The sequence below is a fragment of the Macaca thibetana genome, chromosome 6 (genome assembly GCF_024542745.1).
Source record: "Macaca thibetana thibetana isolate TM-01 chromosome 6, ASM2454274v1, whole genome shotgun sequence".
Classification (NCBI taxonomy): domain Eukaryota; kingdom Metazoa; phylum Chordata; class Mammalia; order Primates; family Cercopithecidae; genus Macaca; species Macaca thibetana.
Window position 1 is genome coordinate 171560050 of NC_065583.1, and position 24333 is coordinate 171584382.

A 24333-nucleotide genomic window follows, 5' to 3' on the forward strand; every position below is an offset into this window, starting at 1 on the left:
CTGTGCCCAGGGCTGGTCTGGGCACTGGGTCATTTGCTTCTTATTGTTATTTCTTGTTTTATATCCTCCCATTAAGAAACTTCCTGATCTCTACATTATGTCTGAACAAAATAGGCCCTTTTAAATAACAATTCAGCAGGTGTTCATTTAAAAAAATAAGTTTTACAGTTTAAATTGTTCTGAGATGTTTCAATTCACATAGAAAATAAAAAAAATCTCTTAACTGCCACGCCATATGTAATTTTGAGATTTGATGACTGAGAGTTACTGGCCACACAAATAGCTTTTAATTTTTAAAAGAAAATACAAAGCTGGGTGCGGTGGCTTACAGCTGTAATCCCAGCACTTTGGGAGGCCAAGGCAGGCGAACTGCTTGAGGTCAGGAATTCAAGACTAGCCTGGCCGACATGGTGAAACACTGTCTCAACAAAAAATTAGCTGGGCATGCTGGCATGTGCCTGTAATCCTAGCTACTCAGGAGGCTGAGGCTTGAGCCTGGGAGGCAGAGGTTGCAGTAAGCTGAGAGCTGGAATGGTGCTACTACACTCCAACCTGGGTGATAGAGCAAGACTCCATCAAAATAAATAAATAATAAATAAATAAATAAATAAATAAATAAATAAATAAAACACATAAAGTTTGTGTTAAAGAACATGTTATATCATAAGGAATGATCTGACATGACGTGATTTTAATGGATGTATTGTTTGTTTAATTTTAAAAGATACTTTACTTCTAGTGTCCACTGTAAAGTAACTGGTATCAAATTCACTTTTCTGCAAAACAAAACAAAACTGCCACAAAACTATGAAATTATATACACCACATATATGGACCAATTGTTTTAGGTCTTGACAATAGTCAACACAGTACTGTGATGCTCAAGAGAAGGAAAACACGTAGGAGAATGCCACATTTGCCCACCTCTCTTCCTTGGAGCACTTTGCAGACCCTTGCTGTGGGGAGGTGCATCACAGGTGGATGATAGCAGTCTCACTGATTGGAGGATGCAGAGGTCAGAGTTGAGGCCTGTTCAATAGCTAATTGAGAGTCGGCTCATATGGAAAAATGTTACATTGGGCTGGGGGTCCCAGGTGTCTGTCTTAGGATTTGCTACAGGTCCTAATGGTAAGGGGTGAGCAGCTGCCACATAGGAGGATATTCCGGGTGGCCTAGCAGAGGACCACAGCTGCAGGATGAAAGCTGATGAGGGCTTCAAGACAGAGGATGCCTAGGGCTGGGAGAAACTAGAGTTTTGGCTCACACAGAGTAGAGAGACCTCAATGAGCATCCTGGGCATTCAGTGGAAAGCCCAGAAGTCCATGCCTCATGGAGAAGAACCACACACGAGAGTACCGGCTACACCACAGGGCCCAGAGAAAATAGAAGGAGATGAGCCCTAATGAAGAATAAAACAAAGTCTTCGGGGATCAAAAGGACTCACCTTATATGTAATAACATAATATAATAGAAATACCTATAACATAAAATAATATACTATTCAAGAAAAAGTAGAGATAATAAATGAATAAATGGGAAAATGCAGAACATAAACAGAAACTATAAAAAATGGAATTCTGGAACTAAACTTACAATAAGCCAAAGGTATATTTCACTGATTTATCTAAACACTTTTCATCCTCAAAACCGAGGATGAATTCTCGACATTTTCAGATAAAGAAAACTGAAGATAATTCGCAGTTAGCAGCTATGTGCTAGAATAAATACTAAAGGAAGTTCTTTAGGCCTTAGGGAAACGATATCACTTTGAAACAGACCTATAGGAAAACATAGATACTAAACAGTAAATATAAAAGATGGTCTAATTTCTTGTCTTATTTAAAAGCAGCTATTTTAAAACAAAAACTACAACATTGCATTTTGTGGCATTTAATTTGCAGAGAAATGAAATACATGTCAATGATTGAAAAAGAGGGACACATGGACTTATTTGTTGTAAGGACCTTGCATTTTGCAGAAAGTAGGCACAACGTTAATTCTACCTAGGCTCTAAGGATGCATGCTGTCATCTCTAAAGCAACCACTATAAATTAACATAAGGAAGTATAGTTAAAAAGCAAGTCAAGGTAAAATACTAAATTAAAAAAATAGTTTAATCTAAAAGAAGGCAGAAGAAAGGGAACAGAGAAACAAAACAGAAATGAGACTAATAGAAAACAAATAACAAAATGGTAGATTTAAATCTACTATATAATTTTTACATTAAATATAAAGAGATTAAACATGCTGGTGAAAGGTCAGAGACTGTTCAAATGAACAGAAAAGCAATACTAGGCAAAAGGATGTTTACAGCAGACACATTTTATACAAACACACACATCAATTGAAAGTAAAAGAATGGAAAAAGTGATCATGAAAAGAGAAATCCCAAGGGAGCTGATGTGGCTATATTAATATCAGATAAGTAGAATTCAAGCAAAGTAATATTACCCAACAATAAAGGAGGGTATTTTACAATGTGAAAAGAGTCAGAAGACATAGCCATTCTAAATGTATCTGCACCTAATTGTGAAACTTCAAAATATATAAAACAGAAACTAATAGCACTAACATGAGAAATAGAAACATATGTAATCATTGCTGGAGATTTTAACACTCATCTTTGTGAAATTGATGGAACAAGTAGGAAATATGATGGATGATGCAGAAGGTGTAAGAAATATTATTTTAAAAATAGTTGTTTCTTGAATATTCTACCCAACCACTGCAGAATTTATATTCAAATCTCCACAGAATGTTCACCAACATAGATCATATGCTAAGCTATGAAATATGTGTCAATACATTTCAAAAGAATATGCAGAGTATATTCTCTTAACAAAATTATGAAATTAGAAATCAAAACTAATAAGCTATCTGGAGAATTATTTGGCAATTAAATAATATTTAATATGTTTCTACATAATATGTTGGTTACTGAAGAAGTTACTAGTTAAATTAGAAGATATGCTTAATAATATTAAAAACCCAATATGTAAACATTTTCAGAATACAGCAAATGTGCTTAGAAAGACATGAATAGCTTTACATATATTAAATGGTTATATTAGGAAAATAAGAAAGTTTTAAAGTCAATGATTCAAGCTGCTACTTCAAAGAGCACGAAAAAGACATGCATACTCAGCCTTGGAATATAATAAAGACAAAACAGAACTTAGTGAAATAGAAAAGAATCCAACAAACAAATTTTAAAAATTAACATTAAGGCCAATATTGATGTTTTTGAAAGGATTAATATGATAAACTCCTAACTAGACTGATAAGAAAAAAAAGATTTTAAAATACATATTATCATTACGAGGAATGAAAGAGGATATATCATTATAGATCTTACAGTAATTAAAGGAATTCATAGTCATTTGTTGAAAAAATATCTCCTTTAACGTCACTTTTAATGATTTCTTTACTTTTTCCAATGAATTTGATCAGTCTAGCTAGGAGGGTCTTCTGAATAACGCTTTATCTGTTAGTGTAGTTGAATCAGTAATTACAAAAACCTTTTCATACACAGAACTCACTGGTGAATTCTAATCAACATTTAAGGAAGAAACAACACCAACCTTTTTCAAACTCTTTAAGAAAACAGAAGAGGAGGGGATACTGTCAACTGATTTTATTAGGTCAGCACAACTCTGATAATCAATTCTTGAAAAGAAATTATGAGAAAGAATTTTCCCAATAATATCAATCAAGAACACAAATGTAAAAATCATGAGCAAATATTAGCAAATCAACTCAGCAGATTATAGAAATGAACAATAGATCACAACCTAGTGAGGTCATCCCAGGAATGCAGATTGACTTAACATTCAAAGTCCAATGGAAAAAACTAAAGATCAATCAATGTAATTCACCACAGTAACAGAACAAAGGAGGAAACAATATAACTATATCAATAGATGTAGGAAAAAATTTGACAAAATTCAACACAATTGTGTGATAAAATCTCTGAACGAATTGGGATTAGAGATGAACTTCCTCAGTGTGATAAGGGGTATCTGTATAAAAACCAACAGCTAACATCATACTTATTCATGGTGAAATATTATACAATTTACTTTTAATATTAATATACGGAGCAAGGTAATTATAATGTTCAAGAGCAGGCAACATTTAGCAATTATGATAGAAATGAGAATAATTGTTACTTACTGGAGTCAGGGAGGGGTTGAAAGAGGGGCACAGGGAAGGTTCTGGCTTTATGTAAATAAAACGTGTCTTGATTAAGATGCCAGTGACATGGGAGAATACATTTGTTAACATTCAGATTGCACATGTAAAATGAGTGTGTTTCTCTGCATGTAAATATTTCCTCAAGAATAAAAATGCACCTTGCATTTAACTTTTCATTGCCTATGTTTTCCAAATGACACCAGGGCACCATGAATGACACAGTCTGTGGTCACAAAGCTAACTACCATGGAAACCAGAAGCATGATCTAGAAGATCCTACCTTTGGGAAAAAAAAAAAAAAAAAAAAAAAAAAAAAAAAAAAAAAAAAATTAATTTTTTGTCCATTTTCCTTAACAAACAAAGAAGAGTAACACTGAAAAAAAATTTCTTAGGGAATTCACATCTTCTGCCCACAAGAAAAGGCACTATTGAGAATGGCTGCTGCTGCTGCTGACGGATTTACAGCTCTTGTTCCAGTCTGGGACTCCCCAGCCGAGGAGATAAGGATCCAGTTCTGGCACAGAGCTGGAATTGAACTCTGGGGGAGCTCTGCTTGACTTTAGAAGAAAGAAGATTATCACGTTAGATTTAAGTTGGGAGTATTCCCAATGCATTTTGAAATGTGTGGAAGTTTCTGGAGGACTATATTTTTTTCTAATTTCTTCTTGATTTTATTATAAACTAGAATAAGAGAAACCTTAAAAATAGTTACTTTTATTTAATTTATGGGTAGCTTTTCCTGTGTTTGATAGAGCAGGTTCCTAAATCTCAATTTTCCCTTTCTAGCAAGAGCATATGTCTCTGTGTTACATGAGGAATTTCTGTTAGTAAATCACTCTGGTAAAGTTCCTGGGGTTGACGGAGTAGATACTACCTTCTATGAGAGACAACTCTATAAATACCTTGTTTGAGGGAAATTTATTAATCAGTAGCCCTAGGTAGGCTGCTGCTTTATAATAAAATATGCTTATATTGGGAGAGAGGAGGGGGACTTTGTTTTTTTAAAACCATTTTTAAAAATGCAGAGTATTAATTTGCCAACTTACACTGACTAAACGTTATTGCTGAACTCCCACATGATAAATCAGAAAGAAAGATCCAACCTAACAGGCCAAGTCGGCTCTCAAATGAAAATTGATACCCACAACAGTATCTCCTGTCATCTTCTTTGCCAGTGAAACATGTGTTCCCTGTTATACAGGACCAGCCTTAACATACAGGATTTGACATTTGGTAGGTACCCAATAAATGTAGAATACATCAACATCAGTTACACTAAATAAAACAGTCTTATGAATCATGTTGCATTGAGCATGTGCCAATAATCACTTGCCTTTTTAAAGTCCAGCATGCAGAGCTTGGCTTTCTCTCCGAACTGCCACTTGCACTGTGTGTTTGCATCATATAATTCTCCTGGCAATTTCTCAGGATACTTATATTCCTTCACAGGCTTTGGTTGATCAGCAAGGCAGATAGCTTGAGCAGTGCTGAAACAAAGAGGAGATGAGCTACTAGTAACTGCCCACAGAGTAACCAAAGGACATACAACTAATTATGCCCTTTTACCCCATGCAATTTTACAGCATATATTGTGTATACCAAGAGGAGAACTTTTTGTCTCCTGAGGTACAATATAATGTTTATCTTAATTATATGTAAATACAGAGACTTCAATTTCTGAAATTATTTATTATACATTGTACTTGTTCCAGAAAGATGATTTGTACTTATTAAATTTCTTAAACTTATGAGGAAAAGTGCAACTGAATAATTACAGCCAGTTTTCAATGTGAGAAGCTCTTATGATGGACACCTTTTATGCACTTTTCTTGCCAGAATCAACCAAAAGATGGGCATTATAAAAATAAAGCACAGTTTTTCCAAAGACTGGAATTTTCTTTCTTTCTTTGCTTTTTATTCTTTTTCCCTCTAGGGTAAGGGACACCTGTATATTATCTTCCAGATTCTAGAGGTTCTTCATGGAACACTGGATTTCCACCAGCAATGCTCTATGTTCAGGATGATTTCTGATGACCCCCAAGTCAAGCAGAAAATTAACCTTGCTAAAATTCATTGGAAGATGGCTAAAGACCAACTAATAATTTCTTTTTCCATAAATAGATTATCCTCTTCTCTGCCAGGATGTTCTTTGGTATAATTTATGCATTTGGTGAAGAGTATTTAAATATTTTTGTGTTTTCAAATAGCAACTAAATCCCTCCTATAAATTTCAATAGGCCCTTCCCCGAGAAAACCAAAAAACAAAAACCTATAATCACAATATAATAAACAATGGCAGATCATCCTCCAAAATTGGCTCTGAATGGTTGTCCACCTTGATTGGAAGATTTCTGGCTCATTTCTAGGACCCCAGTCCCACGTTCCACTGCTTCAGAGCTCAGGACTCTGTGCATAAAAAGCAACAAATAGCCCAGATGGGTTCTCTGTGAATTACACCAGAGACTAGGGAAGAAATTACACTAATTCTCTACAATCACTTCCAATAAATCAGAGCAAAGGGAATATTTCCTAAATTATAAGATGAGGTCAGCATTATCCTAATATCAAAACCAGACAAACATGTCACAAGAAAAGAAAGTTTTTCTTATCTCTCATAAACATAGATACAAAAATTCTCAACAAAATGTTAGCAAATTGAATTCAACAATGCATGAGAAGAACTATACACTATGACCAAGTGGGATTAATCCTAGGTCTGCAAGGCCTGTTCAATATTCAAAAGTCAATTAATGTAACCTATTACATCAATAGTCTAAAGAAAAAACACATGATCATATCAATAGATGAAGAAAAAAACCATTTGATAAAATTTAACACTTATTCATGATAAAAAAAATTCCAGCAAACTAGGAATAGAGGAGAACTTCCATCTACAAAAAATATACAGTTAACATTATAATTAATGGTGAGAAACTTAAAGCTTCTCCACTAAAATCAGGAACAAATAAGAATGACTCCTCTCACCACTCCTTTTCAACACTGTAATGGAAGTACTATCTAGTGTAATAAAGCAAGAAAATTACATAAAAGGTATACAGATTGGAAAAGAACAAATAAAACTATCTTTGTTCATAGACGACATGATTGTCTATGTAGAAATTTGAAAGACTCCACCAAGAAATTTCTGGAACTAATAAGTTATGGTAAAGTTGCAGGATAAAAGGCTAATACACAAAAGTCAATTGCTTTTCTACATGCCAGTGACAACCATGACAACCGAACAGAATTCATTGAAAATTAAAAACATGTCATTTATATTAGCACCCCAAAAATGAAATAGATATAAATCCAGCAAAATATGTACAACACCTACATGAGAAAAATCTACAAAACTCTGATGAAATAAATCAAAGAAAAAAACTATAGAGAGGTATTTCAGGCCCATAGATCGGAAGACTCAATCTTGTCAGGAGATTAGTTCTTCCCATTTTAATCTACAGCTTTGGTGCAATGCCAATCAAAATTAAAGGAAGTTGTTTTAAGGATATAAACAAACTGATTCTAAAGCTTATATAGAGAGGCAAAACACTTAAAATAACCAGAGCAATACTGAAGGAAGAGAACAAAGACTGACAACACCCACCTTCAAGACTTACTATAAAGTTACAAGGAATGGACAAATAGATCAGTGGAACAGTATAGAAAGGCCAATAATACACCCACATACACATAGTCAACTAATCTTTGACAAAGGAGCAAAGGCAATGGAATGGAGAAAAGATAGCCTTTTAAACTGGTCATACTGAAACAACTGGGCATCTAAACGCAAAAAAATTAATCTGCCAGGCACAGTGGCTCACACCTGTAATCTTAGCACTTAGGGAGGCCAAGGATGGTGGATCAGTTGAGGTCGGGAGTTCAAGGCCAGCCTGGCCAACATGATGAATTTCCGTCTCTACTAAAAATACAAAAATACTAGCCAGGCATGGTGGTGTGCATCTGTAATCCCAGCTACTCAGGAGGCTGAAGCAGGAGAATCACTTGAATCCGGAAGGCAGAGGTCACAGTGAGCCGAGATCACACCACTGCACTCTAGCCTGGGCAACAGAGTGAGACTCCATTTCAAAAAACAAAATAAGATAAATAAATAAATTTTAAAAATGCATGTAAATGCAGACCTTATACTCCATACAAAAACTAACTCACAATGGATCATAGAGCTAAATATAAAATGCACAACTATAGAACTCCTAGAAAATAACATAGGAGAAAATCTGGGTGACCTTGGATATGACAATGGCATTTTTGATACATCAAAGGCACAACCAATGAAAGAAATAATGACAAGCTGTACTTCATTAAAATAAAAAATGTCTGCTCTGTGAAATAAATGTCAAGAAAATGAGAAGACAAGACACGGAGTGGGAGAATATATTTGTAGAAGACATAGCCAATAAAGGACTGTTACACAAAACATACAAATAACACTTACAATCCAAGAATAAGAAAACAATAAAAATAACAAAAAGAATAACAAAAAGTGGACAAAAATCTGAACAGACACCTAATCAAAGAACAGATATAGATGGCAAATAAGCATATAAAAAGATCTCAACATCATATGTCGTTAAGGAATTGCAAACTCAAACATCAATGAGACACCACTACACACCTCTTAGAATAGAGAAAATCCAAAACACTGACAATGTCAAACGCTGACGAGAACATGGAGAAACAGGAACTCTCATTTACCTCCAGTGAGAATGCAAAATGGTCCAGCCACCAAAAGTGTGGGTGCAGAAAGGAAAATAACAATAAGAATAACAAAAAGTGGACAAAAATCTGAACAGACACCTAATCAAAGAACAGATATAGATGGCAAATAAGCATATAAAAAGATCTCAACATCATATGTCATTAGGGAATTGCAAACTCAAACATCAATGAGACACCACTACACACCTCTTAGAATAGAGAAAATCCAAAACACTGACAATGTCAAACGCTGATGAGAACATGGAGAAACAGGAACTCTCATTTACCTCCAGTGAGAATGCAAAATGGTCCAGCCACCAAAAGCGTGGGTGCAGAAAGGAAAATCCTTTCAGCCATTTTAAAAACAATCGACCACAATAACCATATGGATAAAATGAGTGTTGACTTTTTTCCATGCCATATACAAAAATTAAGTGGTCTACATATGATAAGCAAACAATAAAACTTGTAGGAGATCATGTGGAAGAAGACCTTTGCAACTTTGGGACGAGTAGAGGTTTTTGGTTTTTTTTTTTTTTTCTAGCAGAGTACAAAAGCACCAACCCTAAAGACATATCAATAATTTGGACTCCATTAAAAAAATAAAAATTTCTATTTAGCAAAGCCACCATTAAAAGTGTAAATAAAATGTCACAGAGTCAGAGAAGATTTTATAATACATATATGTCAGAATGGGACAAAATGTTTATATTCAGAATGTATACAATACTCTCATCAAGAGAGAAGAAAAACAACAGGATCTCTTTATTTTACATGCACAAAAGATTTTAGCGCTTTACTAAGAAGGTTACTCAAGTGGCCATTAAACATATAAAATGTATTCAGTCTTATTAATTAATACATTGATATGAAATTTCACACTACCAGATACCTAAAATGAAAAATATCAACATGACCAAGTGTTGGGAAGGATTTGAAACCATTTTGAAAATTTCACAAACACTTCTGGGAGTGTAACTTCACACAGTCACTTAGGAAAGCTGATTAGTACTGTCTATTGCACCTGTGCATATATATTTATGACTCTGAAAATTCCATTCCTATATATACTCAGAGACATATATGCAAACCAAGAGAATATTCACAGTGCTGTTCCTTGTACTAGCCAAAAATTGGAAACTCAGATGTCTATTACAAATTGAATAAGTTTTAGTATATTTATATATTTAGTATGTAAGTTATATGCAACACACTAAGTAGACTAATGCTATATTTAGATGCAGGAACAAGGATGAATCTCACAACTGCACAATGGTGCATAACTCCTGATTCCAATATACAGTGTTCCATGTCAGGAGTTAAAGAGCTTGAGAGATCTTTTAGTTATATCCCATCATTTTTCAGTTAAGAAGACTGGGGCCCTCAGAAAAGGCTATATTACCTGTCAAGGTCAAGACCTTCCCAGACATGGCTGAGCAAGACATGACCTGATTCCCTCAGTCCTTCTCTCCTCTGCAGGAAAGTGCCTACCCTCCAGTCTTAGAGTCACACTAGCACTGCAGACACAACAACTAGCCATGACCTAAGATGAGCCTTGTATCTCAGAGCAGGATGTGAATTGAAATGTATTATTTTCATTGTGTGCAAAAACACGCTTAATGGGCTCTCAGGTCAGATCTCATTTCCTATCAACAGAAGTAGTAGGGGGTATGGCGCCACTTATACTCCCAGTTCCCTGTGATGTTGGTCACCATTCTCATGCTTTGATGTGTTCAGATTCATATGATCAGAGAGCTGGCATTTTCACGGATCTGCAGAGCGTGACTTAAATTTTTAAAAAGTAAACTGAAGATGAGTCCCTGTTGTCATGAAATTTTAAATAATGAGCTCAAATTTCCCTAAGTCACAGGCCTTCGGGATGCAGACATGAGTAATGTGATGAGGTCTGTGTCTGTTAATGGAAAATGACAAATGACTTTATTGACTCGGTTGATGAATTCACTCCAAAAAAGTATCAAGCCTTCATAACTCTACCAAGAATAGAGAAAAGTTGTGCTGAAAACTTCAGGCCAATTGAGTTCCCTTATATATTTTTTTTCCACTATCAAATGCTAGACTACTAATAACGAGAACAGATTCATCTTAAAAGGTAGCCATTTATCCTTACTCATTGTTGGGATCATAGCCAAAGAGCTACCTAATTGGTGGAGAATATAACAGTATTTTGATTACTTGGAAATCAGAAAGTCAGCAAACAATCAAACAAGACAGTCTCAGATTCATTAAGTCAGTGAAAAAGTCAAGATTTAACACACTGTAGAAGTGTCCAATTTGCAACTGGTTTTCGAGTAAAATGAATCTTAATAGTGAACTTGACAACAAGAGACTTTCTTGGAAAATTTCACCATTCAAGAAAACAAATTTGTAAGCACGTAAAACCTTACCTATTTATTTATACTCATGTGGTCAGAAAAAATTAGTAAAGTCCCTGAAAATAAATGTTTATCATTGAAATGCTACAGAAGCGTTTTGCTGGATTCACACAAAAACACATCAGCACACTTCAACTTATAGTTCAGGTGTTCCAGTATCATAGAATGAAAATGGCTTTTAATTTCAGTATCTTAATAATCACTCTTAGGACTATATTATATCTTCAAGATGACAATCTATTTTCAATGTCCTCAAAATAATTACTCTCCGAGAATGTAATTATCTTTTCCATGAGTCTGCCTATATTTTTTTGGCAGTTTCAAAACTTTTCTTGGACTTTCATTATGCTGGTTCTCACTGCACACCCAAATTATAATCCACTGATTTTTTAAGTTGTCAGAGGATATTTCAAAGTAGAAAAAGTGTTACTGTATCTTCCTCATAACCATTAAGATGAAAAAGAGGGTTAAAAAATTCTGAATCTAGAAAATTATAGAAAGGATCTGGAATATAGAAAACTCCAAATTTTCCTCGTTAACGCAAATAAAAGCATGCTGAGCCTAAAGTGAATAATCTTCCTTGTTTCCCAAAGTAGAATTTCTACACACACACAGAGAAAAATGTGAACAGCTGCAAGAAACAGCTAAAAACAATGTTAACAATCCCCAGCTTGACTCTGAGAATACCATGCAGGGAAAAACAAATGCTAAATGTACTCCTATACATCATGTCAGTTGTAGAATAGCTTTAACATTGTCTTTTTTGGTAATATAAATTTTTTTTTTAAATGATCAAGTATATATTCCCAGAATATGGGTTTATATTACCAAGATACACATGTTGTCCAAACTATTGCCACTTATCCTGGGTGGCATAAACTATGAAACACAGTTGTTCCTTAATGTGTTAACATACCTTGACTTCGTCCTTGGAGTAGGAACACCAAAAAGGACCAAGCTAGAGGAACACAGCCCCTGGAGGCTGATGATCAAGATTCTGGCTGGGAAGATGGGAAGCCAGGATCCCTAGAGAATGAGGGAAGAGGCAGCCATAGGGGCAACCCAGCCCCAGGTGAGCCCTGGGGCAACAGGCCACCAGAAAGTAAGCTGGAGTAAAATCAACAGAAGTACTGGTGTGATCCTACTCAAATAGTGTCCTAGAAATAAGAAGACTTAATTTGTGCAACAAAAAAAAAAAAAAAGAGCTGTATTAATTAAATAAATGAATAAAAAAGGAAGAAAGAAAACAAAAGAAAAAGTAGGACACAAAGAAGTAGGTCAGTGAAAGGAACCAGAGAGGCCAGTTGAACACTGAAGAATCTACAGGATCTAATAGGGTAGGGGAACTTTGCTCTTAGTTCTCAGTTTGGAATAACTGGCTCCTAGTTTTGACTGAAAAGACATGTACTTTACAAAGACTCGGAAGGCAGATAATCTGGTTTCCTAGCCTGGGGACTTCTTGGGTGCTGCCAAGTTATTTTTTTCTTCCGCCAAATCTGGTAGAATCTCCGTGGAGATTATTTCATTGGTCATGCAAACAACTAAACTCATCTTACTGTATACATTAAATATGTGTCTTTTTGTGTATTAATTTTAGCTCATTAAAGCTGTTACTTAAAAAAACCTTTGCTTTTGTTGGAAGTATTGGTAGTTGTCCTACTTTTTAATAATAGAAATATAATTCCTTTCTTGTCAAATTTCAAACTTTCCTATCACAACTAGCTAGTTCCTTAGAATCTATACATTTGTGTCCTTCTCTGTTCTTCATTTTAAAATTTTTATTTGCTTCTCCTCCTCATCTAACTTTCAACTTTACTAGTAATCTTGTGATTTCTTGTGAAATCTCCTCCAAATTCTTAAGGTGGTTGTGTTTGTTAATGTTTCCCTAGAACACTCCCTTGAATTAAGAATAATTAAGAATAAAGAATGCTTTCTTTGATGAATCTCAAAAATACAATTTTCAAAAACATTGTGAATGAATTTAATTGAGGACTAAACATGACAGCCCATTTCCCTTCAGTATTTTCAAGCATTCGTGTATTTTGAAAATAAGGAAACATTTTTGTGTATCTCCTCTACTAGAATCAGTGAACTACTGTGAGTCAGTATGTTTGTTAAGAGCAAACACAGTCCTTCTATGTGTCTGGCAAAATAAATTTCTGGCTAATGAATAAATATATCCTCCATCCTGAATAAGAGTAGGTCTCGGCCGGGCGCCCTGGCTCAAGCTTGTAATCCCAGCACTTTGGGAGGCCTAGACGGGTGGATCACGAGGTCAGGAGATCGAGACCATCCTGGCTAGCACGGTGAAACCCCGTCTGTATTAAAAAAAAAAAAATACAAAAAACTAGCCGGGCGAGGTGGCGGGCGCCTGTAGTCCCAGCTACTCGGGAGGCTGAGGCAGGAGAATGGCGTGAACCCAGGAGGCGGAGCTTGCAGTGAGCCGAGATCGCGCCACTGCACTCCAGCCTGGGCAACAGAGCGAGACTCAGTCGCAAAAAAAAAAAAAAAAAAAAAAAAAAAAAGAGTAGGTCTCGCTGCTAGGACCAAAGAAACAGTATTCCTTAAACAGCAAAGGTGCAAATCAGTGTGTCTTCAATGAGGAGCAAAAACATCAAGCCACAATTTCTCCCTGGCACTGCTGTTCAATCTGAGAAGCTGTGTTCAGAAGTGAAGAAGAGGAGTGTTGAGTTTAGGTGGATCCAGCATGTGGCATCCACTCAAAGCTCATGAATGGAGATCCAGCATGTGCCCTGCCTCCGCTGTTTCTCACAGATCAGTCATCTTCAAGACATAAAAGCTGCTTTCTAAACACTCTCATTCATCTTTTTAGTATCTGAAACAAATGATTTTGTTAGTACTTAAAGATTTAAAAAAAACAATAATAAAGGCTATGATTGCAACAGAGTTGCTTTTCCTCTGCTGGCTGCATCCATTGTCCTTGAGATAAATACAGAGAGATCACCTCTAGGGTCCAGAACGCTGGGTTCTACTCACAATTTGGCCACTGACTAGCTGGTCCCTCCAGGTTTCAGTTACTTTTCTGCAAAAGGATTTGGGGTTCATCATGTGGCACAGATGACTCTCTGTCACCTAAGCACATGGGTAGAGGACATTTCTCAATGCCCTCTGCACTTCTGGGCGGTCATATGAGTTCCTCCAGGAACACCACCCTTGTCCCACACACCTTCCTGTGCTCTCTCTGTCCTCAGTCCCCAGATGGCTGCAGTGGGGAACTAGGTCCTGGAAGAGGAAAGGTCACAGGATGGAAGAAACCTGGGTCTCTGAAGGACTGTGTGGAGCAGAGACATTCCAATCCACACTAGACTGTAATGTCAGAAATAAAGTTTTGGCTTAAGATTTAAACCAAACTTCAAACTCAAAGCCAAAGAGATTCAGGGAATAGTGTATAAACTAGCAGTTCTTAAGAATGTTTCATAAAGTTCCTCATTTCTCTGAAATTTTAAAATCTACTATTTTTCAAGGGTCAAACCCTACCTCCCTAATGTTTTATCTCCTAAATAAGTGTTTAGAGAAAATTTCTAAAAATATTATTGACGATTACAGATTAGAGCTAGGTTAAAGTTTATATACTCAAGTTTCTTCACCTAATGAGGAATGCATTTAGTAGAAAAAGAAAGAGAGAGAGAAAGGAAAAAAAAGAAAGGAAGAAAAAAATGGAAGGAAGAAAGGAGAAGAAAGAAAAAACTAAACAGAAGGAAGAAAAACCAAAAAAAAGCTATGCTTTATTATTGTGTATACAGCTGTGTACATGTATGATCTTTCTATTCACTTCCTGAAGATTCCTAGTTACAGAAGTGAGAATAGTAAAACTTAAATGTTAGTGACAAATATTTTGGTGAGTGTCTTATGGCTCCCTTTTAGTCTCAAGCCACTGATTCCCTTTGAATCAATGTTGGATTAAGCCAGCAGGCCTCCATACTCTAAGGAGATTTTTAGCAAATTCTTAGGTCAACTGAATGTCTCAAGACACCTTTGAAGGGAACCACATCAGGAAGCACAGCCTGGGGCTGCTTGCACAGGATCTGGCGGACCAGGCAGTGAGCATCAAAGGCACTGAAAGATCACAAGACCAGCTCAAAGAGTTCCTACCTTAGAAATTTGTGTAGATACTGGCGGCTGCAGGGAGACCAGGAGAAGACCCCATTGCGTCCTGCCAACGTAGGGGACATGATGTTGCCCTCGGACTTTTTGCACATGTTCCCTTCTCCATCATGAATCATGCCAAAGCTATGAGAGAGAGAGAGATGTTTCTTTCAAAAAAAAAAAAAAAAAAACAGTTTAAATTATCTAATACCCTCTAACAATTACAAGTCAAGACTGTGAGACTCCCTCACCCCTGTATGCTAGGCAGGCAAAAATAAAAGCCACAACAGCCAACTGGTTGAGAATATTCATGTGTTCAAAGACAGTTTCTGAAGAACGGACCATCCACCAAATTGCCTGAGAGTGTACATCAATATCAAAGCAGAGTAAATGTCCAGATGCCTGAGTTTTGAATGGGGTGGAGGAACTTGGGATCTTCTTGATTAGGCTAACACTGCTCAATGTTGCTTCTTTTTCTCCACACTCTTTTCTGCTCAGCAGGATCGTTAGAGTTTCCATGGGTGTTTGTTGGAAATATAGATGCCAGACTTCTACCCAGGAACTGTTGACTCAGAAAAGAGAGATCCAGGCGTCTGAGCTTTCCAAACAAGCTCCCCAGGTGAGTTTGATGCTCACTGCAATTTGGGAACTACAAACAGCTACTGCAACTCACGTGGGCTGACATTCTGTCTCTAGCCCCACCTGGGGATGTTCCAGCTCAAACTATTAGGCCTGCACTACTGGAGGCTGTGATGGATGGGCAGCGCTTGACCTGCATCCCTCTGTCTATTTGGAGAGAGTAGCTCCACGGAAACCCAACAGATGACTATGGCTGAATGTATCTGTGGGTGTCGTTTGAAGCAGCATGGGTTACTTTTATGTGAAAACCACACCACTTTGGAGATCCACACCTGGCTCAGAGTACAGGTACATCTCAAGCTACAGCAGCTATAGGAACCCTTAATAGGGGCCATCAGAGGTGTTCAGAGCCCACGATGCCAATCAACACTCACTTAATAACACCTGAGAAAATGGAGCTGTGCACCTGGGAGAATCACATTTTCCAGGGCTGCTACCTCCCTCACCAGCAGGTCTGCTTCTTCTTCTTAACCAGTGAAAGCTGTAGGAGAGCCCTGAGTGCACTCAAGGCTCATTTCAATGATCCCATTTTCAATTATCCTAGAAGAACACAACATACTTCCTTGGGAGATGTTATAGCTCCGAAGACCTCCCATTAAGGTAAATACATTCTGTCAGAACTAAGCCACTATTGCCATTAACGTCTGGCACCTAGTCATTGTATGGATTCCCTGAGCACAGGGTCCCATTGGTAAGATGCAGAGAAAAGGAGGAAGGCAAGAGAGAGGGAAAGCAAAGAAGGACATGGTGGTTTCTAGTTATGGGGGACATTATGCTGCCAAGAATTCCATAAGGAGTGGACAGAAGGCAGCAGGGACAGGAAGACACCAATGTAGGGGAAAGTCAGCTCCAAACGGTGTCAAGAGAATCTGTACTTGTTACCTAGGCTGAAGACACATTTGTCTATTTAACTGCGTTGCTTAGAGCTATTTAGTAATATATTACTAGAAAATAATCAACATTTATAAGCACTCACCATTTTACAGCTGTTATGGTAGGCTTGTAACCTATATTCTAATTTAAAACTCAACACAGTTCTATAAGGTGGCTTTAATATGAAGACAGCAAGACCGAGGACTGGAGAGAGACTTCATCCAGGGTTGCAGAGTCAAGGCTGAAGCCTGGACACTTTGGTGTCAGGGCCTAGCCAGGATTCATGTAATAGTGTAACCTGAACGTGATTGAAGACTGTATCCAAGGAAATCTGGCGTGCAAACACTGCTGAATTTCTGCAAAATTCCTGATCAGTACCAAGGATGATGTAGATGTAGTCATTTTAGCCTCCACCCATTCTCTGAAGTTCTATTAAAGGCAATTAATCAAGGCCAGAGGAACCGCACGGCAGAGGAAATGTGTCATGGCTGTGAAAAAGATTCAGGCTGAAATCCCAAATGGCAGGCTGCCTTAGGGAGAAAAGGGGGAACACAAAATACCAAACTACCCTCCCCTGTCTGGCCCTTGAGCTGCTAATAAAGAAGACACATTATGGTCCAGAAATTGCCCTTGAGAAATTTGCTATCGCGTCTACCTATCTTTCTAAGGAATTCAAAATCCACAATGTCCCAAGTCTGGGGAAATCTTGGTCTTCAACTTTTACATTTAAAGTATTTTCAATGATTTTTTTCTAGTATCAAGTCTCAAACTCTGATGCATCAACATCTGAGAGATACACAGCACAATGTAGCTACCCAAGCCTGCAGTGGTATAGTTCTAATTTTGTAGGTTGAGGGTTAGGACCTGGCTTTTGGGCATATTCTAACACACCCCCAGGTGATTCTGATGCCCACCAAAATCTCAGCACCACTATTTCACAATTTGTGTCTCCAATCAGTACAATGCCCACATTTGTAATGCAATGAATGCCAGCAGATCAGCATAAAAGTAGCACACAGTGATCGCATTTAATACCAACATTAATAAAATCACAGAAGAATGAATAGAACACATTTTGAGATAAGGTTGCTATTTGGCAACAAAGAAATATAACTATATTCAAATTATGCAGACCAGAGAATGTATCTTGCTCCTGTGCACCATAGTACTTTAAAATGGTTATCATCCCATTTGCTAAAATTGTAAATATATTTTATCTTTTTCTCCCTTACTAGTTCATAAGTTTCTAAAAGACAGAGACTCCTCTTAACTAACCCACTGCCAGTGGACTTGACGGTACATAACAGGTCTCTATTCATGTTTGTTGAGTGAAGAAACAACAACCTTTCCAGCCATAACATACCCAGACATAAACCTAATTTCAGATTAAATTGAATTTGGGAATTGTATTTCAATGTCATGCTTTTATTGTGTTCTACAATATTTTTGAGTGATTCAATTACTCTTGGGAAGTATTTGTTTATTATTAATGACATACTGAGAATGCTGAACAGCCAACCAAGTGTTCATAGAAGCTGTATCACTTATTTCAGGCTGTTCAGGCAGTAGTGGTTAAGGACATGAGACATTCTTTAAAGGAACCATGGGCCAATGTTATCTGGATGTCAAAGTCTACCCTTGGCATAATGATGGCAACCACAGGTAGGACTGAACTGCCCCGAGCCCTGACGCAGGCTTCATGCAGGCGTGTGGAGAAGCACAGCTCATCCTCCATGACAGGCAGAAGGCTGAGCTGAAGACAGCAGTCGTGGGGAACTGAGGGACATGGTCAGGGAAGATAATGGGAGAGAGCATGGACTGTGGAGGTGGAGGGACCTCAGTCAGGGTCTTGGCTCTGTCATTCACAAGTTGCTTGATATTGGGCAAATTACTTGACCTCTTCCAAGCCTTGGTTTCGTTATATATAAAATGGGATAGTAAAACCTTCCTAACGAACTGTACAGAATGCCTGGGACTGTGCACATCACAAGGAAAATTCAAAACTTCTATTCCCTTCTATGATCCAAATGGGGTCTTGGTCAAGTCACATAACACCTAAGTGCCATTCATGGTGGGTATGCGTGTGTGCATGCACGTGTATGGGAAGGTCTGGCCAAATGTCAACGGATTTCTAATACTTGTTGGACACAGAAACAGAAAAGAAATCCTAAGAGGAAAGACAACCAATGTAAATGGTAAGAAGTGATGCTCTGACCTACCACAGCTCCCCAGAGAGCAGCCTAACAATCCTCAGTCCAGATGATGGTTAGAGGGGCTGGCTTTCTCCAATATTCTTCAAGTCTTTGAAAATCACCATGTGCCTGCCAGGTGCACTGGAAGATGCTCCAGACTGATGACAGAGCACAGCCACAAACGGGGTGGAGGCACTTGTCATCATCAAATACTGAAAAGGGCATCGCTAGTGACTGTGGGTGAGCTGAATGGTATTTTCAGGTTAACTAGTAGTGACACCAATAGTGACACCAATGCTGCTTTTTTTGTTTTGTTTTTGAGATGGAGTCTGTCTCTGTCACCCAGGCTAGAGTGTGGTGGCATGATCTCGGCTCACTACAACTTCCACCTCCCGAGTTCAAGCAATTATCTGCCTCAGTCTCCCAAGTAGCTGGGATTACAGGCACCTGCCACCACACCTGGCTAATTTTTGTATTTTTTAGTAGAGATGGGGTTTCACCATCTTGGCCAGGCTGGTCTTGAACTCCTGACATCATGATCCACCCACCTTGGCCTCCCAAAGTGCTGGGATTCACAGGAGTGAGCCACCATGCCCAGCCCAATGCTGCTTCTTTTAAGAAGGCCTCCCTGATCGTCCCTGTGTGGTCTCTTGTAATACCAACAGCTCTCATTACTTGATCTCTTGCGTGGCACATCTAATCTTTTCTCTTAAACTTTCAAAGGGCGTAGATCACAAGTCTTTTTATAGACTCCTACACAATGCCTTGCTCTCGGAATGCAAACTGTGCCCATAAACTAGGGAAAATGCAAGAGACAGACTGATGAATAATGAATACTTTTGAACACAGTTAACACATTTGTTTTAATAGAGCCTTAATGGTCTCAAATGATAATGCAACTTAGCTATTTAAGCCTATTTTATATAAGTGGAATGTATACAGCTCAAACAATGCAACCTAAATTACACTTGCATATATGAACTATGGAGCAAATAGTGCTCTATTGATTTTGCAGATGGGAAACGTAGGTGAGAGCTGTTAAGGGGACATTCCCTGGTCACCACCAGCCTGTGGTAGCACTGTGCTGATCCAGAATCTGAATCCCAGAGCCCCACCCATCAAATGACATGACTTCCCTTAGCAAATGGGAATTTTTCAGATGGATTCATGCACAGATGACATATTCTCCCAAAGGTGCAGTTCAGGCCTTGGTGTATCTGTGCCAGTGCTTCAGCACCTGCATTAGCAAACCACATGTCCTGTGTCAAGTGATTTAACATAACCAGGAAACTCTCCTTTTACCACCAGCTTAATACAAATCCCAATTCAATCTGTTGTACTACAGGAGAATACATATCTCAGTTCTGGTTCCAGTCTCTGCTCCTCTCTTTCCAACACAAATCCAAACACCTGTTCTTAGTAATTTCTATTTTTAGGTCACATTCCCCAGAATAAACTACATGACATTTTGAGATTAAAAAAACAAATGGAATTTAGGAGCACAGATTGGATGGACACTAACTAAAATCTTTATTTGAGTTAAAGATTAGAAACCTATGGCTTGCAGGCATGCAGAAGTACTCCTCCATCCCAAATAATGTCCTCTGAATGTCAACAGCACTGAAAAAGTAAAATTTACCTTTGAAGCAGGATGTTTTACATGTTTTTTACAGTAAAAGTCATAATAAATACAGAATTGCTTTTTAATTCTTGAATTACAGAACTCAAAAATTTGACTCTGCTTGGAGCTCATTGATAAAAGCAGACTGCTGATGCTCTGATGTTTGTTCCATGCATCAAACATTCCCTCTTCCAAAAATTAAACTCACTAAATAAATGAACTGAACAAATGTGTTTATCTTCAGTTCAGTTCAACTAAGATACATGGAGTTTTATTATTGAGTCTTACACATCACAAGCTTTCTCATTTGAAGTGGTGGTCACAGCTAACAACTCATTTGAAATGTTTACTCCTCACGTGTTGCTTGCTCATGCCCTGCATCACTCATTCCCCTACTCCATTCATACACATTTGCTGAATATTCCACACAGTCTCCCCTAAGTTAGCGAGGGCAACAGAGGGACTGTCCCCAGTGGTCTCCATGGTTTGAGCTGTACGTGAAATTGCTCGGCGAATTTTACAAAAAGTGCTCCACAAAAAGCAGATATTACTATTGTCATTACCATTACTGCCGTTACTATTATTACCAATCATTTTGGCATTTAGCACATGATAAATACAATATATTTCCTATTTTCTCAGCATGGGCAGAAGGGTTTTCGCTGACAAGCTCCAGGTTCTCTGTTTTAGAGAACTTGAAGAAGTCAGGTGTTCTGGCAGTTAATCCTGTATTAGCAACGGGACTCTCCTTCATCCACATGTAGGGCTTATTTTTCTATTTTTTATAAACGGTCTCATTCTGTCACCCGGGCTGGAGTAGAGTGGTGCAATCTCAACTGACTGCAGCCTCAGCTTCCTGGGGTCAGGAGATTCTCCCACCTCAGCCTCCCAAGTAGCTGGGACTACACAGATGCACACTACCATGCCTGGCTAATTTTTAAAATTTATTGTAGAAATGGGGTCTTACTATGTTGCCCAGACTAGTCTTGAACTCCTGGGCTCAAGTGATCCTCCCACCTCGGCCTTCCGAAGTGCTGGGTTTACAGGTGTGAGCCACCGTGCCCAACTGAGCTTCTTTCTTTATTCACATCTAGATTCTGACCTTCCAGGAAAAAACATTTTTTTTCTTGTTTGGAGAAAATCTTTTTCCAACTACATCCAATTTGAGTGAGGAAAGGAAATAGTAATAACTGACTTCTAAGAAAAATAAATGCCAACATCGATACTTGTTTGGCACTGAAGACCCACTGAGGGCCTTGTGTTGGATGCCTCGAGTTTAACTTAGCTAAGTTCACCACCTGCAACGGCTGGCACTGCCAATGCCCGTATCTCAACTGCTTATCAAACGTTCACTGGCTCAGCCCTCAGTGACTTAAATATTTCTTGCCTTGATTGTTTAATTAAATTCAGGTATGGTTCAGAGGACAGCAAGAGCTTCATGTTGTTACAATAATGAGGGTTTTTGAAGTTTTAACTCTAGCAGACTATTAAAAATACAACTATGATTCAGCTGAAAGCTTTATAAAGTGAAGGTGTAATTTTCTAAGCAATGAAATAGTCAATCATTACCTGCAATGATGAAGGGATCAGTAATAAGATATGAAGCTTCATTTTTCAGGTCATCAGTTTGCACACAGCCAAAGCGTGCAGAACCTTCGCATTAAACACAAGCGCATGTGTATACACACGCACACATACACGTACACACACACACACACACACTGCTTTGAACAAGTCTGAGGCCTCAGTCCATTTTCCAATAATGGATAAGTTAGCTTTGCAAAACCACAAATCACAAACACTTGCCTTGGTTTTCCTTTTGCCAATAAAATCAGGTTGAAATTTAAAAAAAATAAAAACTTACAATTCCTGGTTGTAAATTTTTCTAGGAGAAATTTCAAGTATTGTTTCAGCATAGCAGGAAAATATTTGCATTCCAGCTGGTGGTTCTGGTATTAATCAGGGTGATTGCAGGAAGTCTCCAGCTGCTTGGGCAGCAAGTGGGCCCTTGAATTTTTTATTTAATAGATGGCACTTCAAGGTAAAGCAGCTCACAGAATTTTTAGCCCCAGAAATTGTATTAAGAATAATAGTGTCCACAAATAATTGCTAGAAATTGTTCACTCTACAATTGTAAGCATTTCATGTAAGGTGAAAACACTAATGACCCACTGCCCATTGCTGAGGCCACCAACCTAGGACTGGCCTCTGTGTTGAGCCCCCAGGCTGGTGGGGCTCCCTGAGACTTTTATTTCAGAACCATTAACGGTGCAGTCAGAGGTGGAGTAACAGAGGCAAATCAGTTCCTAGAGGCCTGCCCGATCTCTTGTCAGTACCCATGCTTCCAAACTCTGCTTGGAGTACCAATGAAAAATAGCATCTCTATAAATTGTAAATATATATACACAAACACACAAACACACACACACACACACATACATACATACATACAAGAACACAAACACGAGGGTAACAACAGGAAGCAATGGGAGGGTTGACACTGTTCTTCATCATTTAGAGTCCCCTGTTAGCACCCAACCACGGAATGAGATCAGCCCACCAGACCAAGTTCAAAACACAGGACAGAGGAATAGGGGCAGATACAGCTATCCTCAATCTTAGGCACAGGTGTACACAGGAGTGTCAGAGAAAGACCCAGGGACATGGAAACTTGTACATTGCTGTGGCTTTAAAATGTGCATAGCCTAAGCAACATGGTGAAACCCCATCTCTCCAGAAATTACAAAAATTAGCCAAGCATGGTGGTGCATGCCTATAGTTCCATCTACTTGGGAGGTTGAGGTGGGAGGATTGCTTGAGCCCAGGAAGCAGATATTGCAATGAGCTGAGGTCATGCCACTGCACTCCAGGCTGATTGACAGAGTGAACCTGTCTCAAAATAAGTAAATAAATAAAAATAAAATTTGCATGATGTGGCACATAGAAACAGAAATCCTAAGTGACAGCATTTTATAACTGTCAATGGCATTCTCGTTGGATATATGTGAATTCCCTTCATGGACTTGATGTGATAAGTCAATATTTCTATGGAAATCATCCAGTAAGGAAAACACATGGGACGTCATCCTCCCATGGAGATGCACTTACTTGTGTCCAGACTCATGGGCAATGGTGAAGGCCAGTCCAAGACCTGTGTCTTCATTAATCGTGCAGCTGCGATATTTACTACACATTCCACTTATGGGTGCAAATCCTATGAAGGACAAAGATCAAAAGAATACAGAGCAGTGTTGTAATAAAATAAAGCATGGTATATTTATTTTCTTCCCCTTAATGAAATTTAGTTCTTGTGTTCATATGGGGAAATATGTAATGGGAAGCACTTAGATAACCATATAAAGGGCATTTGATAACGTAGGGGAAGGGATTCCATTCCAGGGAGCCCAAGGACTCTCTGTATTGTGGAACACAATTCATGGTTCTATGTAATGTTCCTGGTGCAGGCTCTAACTGGGGCAAAACAGAGAGGGGAATCTATTGCAGATGGAGGAAAGTCTTTGCCTTATTCTAAACATCTATGTTCCCAAAAGACCAAGTGAAAAAGTGCTGTAGAGAACGGGTGTGCTGGGCGGTCCCC

The 24333-nt window shown here is 38.1% G+C and overlaps 1 protein-coding gene across 1 annotated transcript in view; it reads right to left on the reverse strand.

Annotated features, from left to right (window-relative positions):
* Positions 1-24333, reverse strand: part of ADAMTS16 (ADAM metallopeptidase with thrombospondin type 1 motif 16) — a 180998-nt gene that overhangs the window by 103632 nt on the left and 53033 nt on the right. Inside the window, exons 7-9 of the mRNA XM_050793134.1 lie at positions 23844-23949; positions 15417-15554; positions 5528-5681 (exon numbers count right to left, since the gene is read on the reverse strand). Coding sequence (XP_050649091.1) covers positions 5528-5681; positions 15417-15554; positions 23844-23949 — 398 coding nt within the window. The remainder of the gene's footprint in view (positions 1-5527; positions 5682-15416; positions 15555-23843; positions 23950-24333) is intronic.